General features: G+C 37.3%; 1 protein-coding gene across 5 annotated transcripts in view; it reads left to right on the plus strand.

Annotated features, from left to right (window-relative positions):
* The window catches only part of LOC112147430 (dipeptidyl aminopeptidase-like protein 6), a 135,736-nt gene extending 133,589 nt beyond the window's left edge, over positions 1-2,147 (plus strand). For all 5 annotated transcript variants that reach the window (XM_024273815.2, XM_024273816.2, XM_024273817.2 and 2 more), the window contains one exon: positions 932-2,147. In XM_024273815.2, coding sequence (XP_024129583.1) covers positions 932-1,078 — 147 coding nt within the window. In that variant the 3' untranslated portion in view covers positions 1,079-2,147. The remainder of the gene's footprint in view (positions 1-931) is intronic.
* Positions 2,148-2,908: the final 761 nt, after the last annotated feature.

Genomic DNA, 2,908 nt, shown 5'->3' on the forward strand with positions numbered 1-2,908 from the left:
CTTCCCTAAAATTCACCATAAAACAGTAATAATATTAACATATTTTTAAAAATGGAAGTTTAAAAAGTGTCTCAACTGTATGTTTTCAAACTGTTGTCGGTGAAGATTCTCATTTATCCAGATGATGTCGTGTTAAAGTTGAGTAAATGGAATCTGAAATTAAAATCTGTATCCTTGAAATGTTTCATCTCTTTTCCAATCTAAGTGCTGGTTCCGGTTTTCTTCACCAGATTTGCACTAAAGTTAAACTTGTATTGGTCTCCCTTAAAAATGTTAATTTATTTTTTTAGTTTTTAGTTTTGTGTAACCTTGATGTCAACTTGGACAAAAACTGCACAAAAATGGACAAATAAATACACGTCTTACCCTTCGACTGTATATGAGAACTGGACTGAGTAAGTGTGACATCACCCATAGAAGATGACATGGCTCCAACAAAATGAAGTCAATTCAGTCACCTTACTTTTGCAATAGAGACGGCGCTATTTTGGAGCCAGACAATGATTGTTAAGAGTCTGTTTCAATCATCGTTTCTATGGCAACCAGTTTCACCAATCAGAAGTGAGCTTGTTGGGAGTCCACATCCCTTCCACTTGAAAGCGGGCTACACTAAATATGTCGGTCGTGGGAGCCAGTAGGTACCACGTACTTGTATCGAGGCATCTGATTGGATGGTTTATAACTTAACTTTTAATATAGGAAAAAAAAAATACAATTTGCAAGAACATGTAAAAAAAAAAATGGTACCAGAGCAAGAATAGTTTTTCAAACACATATGATGACAGTAATAGTTGTTTATTTTTCAATGTGGAACTTCCTGTCACTGCTCAGTCGATCCAGTTCTCTTTCACAGTCAATCGGTTTAACTGTAACCAGTTAGTTGTAGAATTATTTGTTAGCTAAAACTCTTTATATGTGTGGTGGCCTACAGATTTACCCGGACGAGGGTCACTTCCTGCACAGCGAGGGGGCACGGCAACACCTGAGCCAGTCTTTGGTCAACTTCTTTGAGGAATGCTTCCGGGTGCCGGACATGCCGACGGACGACCAGCAGGAAGAAAACGAGGGCGACAGCTAAGCCCGATCCCAATCAGCCTCCGCCAGCGACTGGACCACCACAGCACAATATGCAACCGATTCTTCACAATGCACAGAACCCCCCCCCTCCTCTGATTCTGCCTCACCTGAAGCACCTGCATGTGAAACCAGGGCCTCCGCTCACCCCCCCACCCTCTCATGATTGCTGCTGTGTCAGGTAGAGGCGATCATTCTCCGTGGATGAACGGATCAGCACTCCCTCTAGTGGACAAACGGAGGATCTACATTTAAAACTCCTTCACTCTGAAGCAGGAAGCACTTCTTGCAGCAAAACAAAACCCCACAAGGACACATCATCACGTCAAGATCGGAGTCTTTACAAGGCTGCCCGTTTCTGATAACCTTGCCAACTAACTTGCTGAATCCAGTGGTCATCAGAGTGTTTATTGCTACTCGTTTCTGTCCAGTGTCTTGCAGTGACGGCCTACTGTGTGGACATTAACTGCAGTCCTGCGTTGCTTTAGAAAAATCAAGGCACAATGTTTTACTTGTGTTGTACTCAAAACGTCAACGGAAAAAAAAAAGGTATTTATGGTCATCTTTTCAGTGTTCACACACTTGTGACATTACCTGGTGTTGTTCTAGTCACTGTGCCTTACAGCGGGGTCGGGACGGCGGGAGAAAACGACCAAAAAGGGAAAGTTTGGAGCAAAAGTTTGTCACTCTTCTTCTTGGAAGGACCGGAGCTTAAAATAAAAGAACTGACCCACAAAAATGTAAACAATTTTTGGTTTCTGAATATTTCCAATCCAAACCTGTGAGTTAACCACTTCTTTTACTTGGTAAATTTCCGTGTGTGTTCTTGACTCGGTCCTCTTCATGTCACTTCTGTTAGTATCTCAGTGGTTTCTAGACAGCTGATGTACAAAGTGTATAAACTGACATTGTTTTTATGTCTTTATGTTGTATGTGCAACTTGTATATAAAGCATTTTGAAATGCACTTTTCTCATATTGACTTCTCTTACAATCCAACGATGGAACGTCTTTGTTTAAGTGTGGAACTGGAAACATTTAGAAAAATATAATTATGGATTTAAACCACAAAAACAATTTATCCTTATTTCTCTGCACAAGCTAATTGGGTAAATACTGGGATTTTTAGGGCTAATTTGGCATTTTGTTGATATTTTAGGAATATGCTAAATATTTTCCAGTTTTGTAAGCTAATTTGGCATTTAGGTAAAAGTCAAACAATATTCTGGGTTTTTTTTTTTTTTTAAAGTTCTTTTTAATCTATTTTCAAATTTAGCTCTTATTTTAGCATTAAGCTAGCTCTTTTGGCTATTTTGGCATTTACTGAGGGGTTTTAGGCTATTTTGGAGTTTAGCTTACATTTTAGCTACTTGCTAGCTTTTAAAATATTATTTTTTTAGGCTAATTTGTCATTTAGCTAATATTTTAGAAATATACTAGTTATTTTGACTAAATTAGACATTTTTCCATTTTTTTAAAGATAATTTGGTATTTAGCTAATAGTTAACATGCTGGACTTTTGCCTGTTTTAGAATTACTGCTTCTTTTTTTGCCATTTTGGCATTTATCTGTTATTTTAGTAATATACTTTCTCTTTTAGTATTTATCAAGGTTGTTTGGGCTATTCTGGAGCTTAGCTTACATTTTAGCTACTTGCTAGCTTTTTTATGCTAATTTGGTAAAATATTGTAGTTGTTTTTAGGCTAATTTTTCATTTGGCTAATATTTTACTAACACACTAGATGTTTTTGCTAAATTAGGCATTTTTCCAGGTTTTTTTTTAAACTTTAAAATGTCATTTAGCTAATAGTTAACATGCTTGCCTTTTGGCTGTT

The sequence above is a fragment of the Oryzias melastigma genome, linkage group LG17, assembly GCF_002922805.2.
Source record: "Oryzias melastigma strain HK-1 linkage group LG17, ASM292280v2, whole genome shotgun sequence".
Classification (NCBI taxonomy): domain Eukaryota; kingdom Metazoa; phylum Chordata; class Actinopteri; order Beloniformes; family Adrianichthyidae; genus Oryzias; species Oryzias melastigma.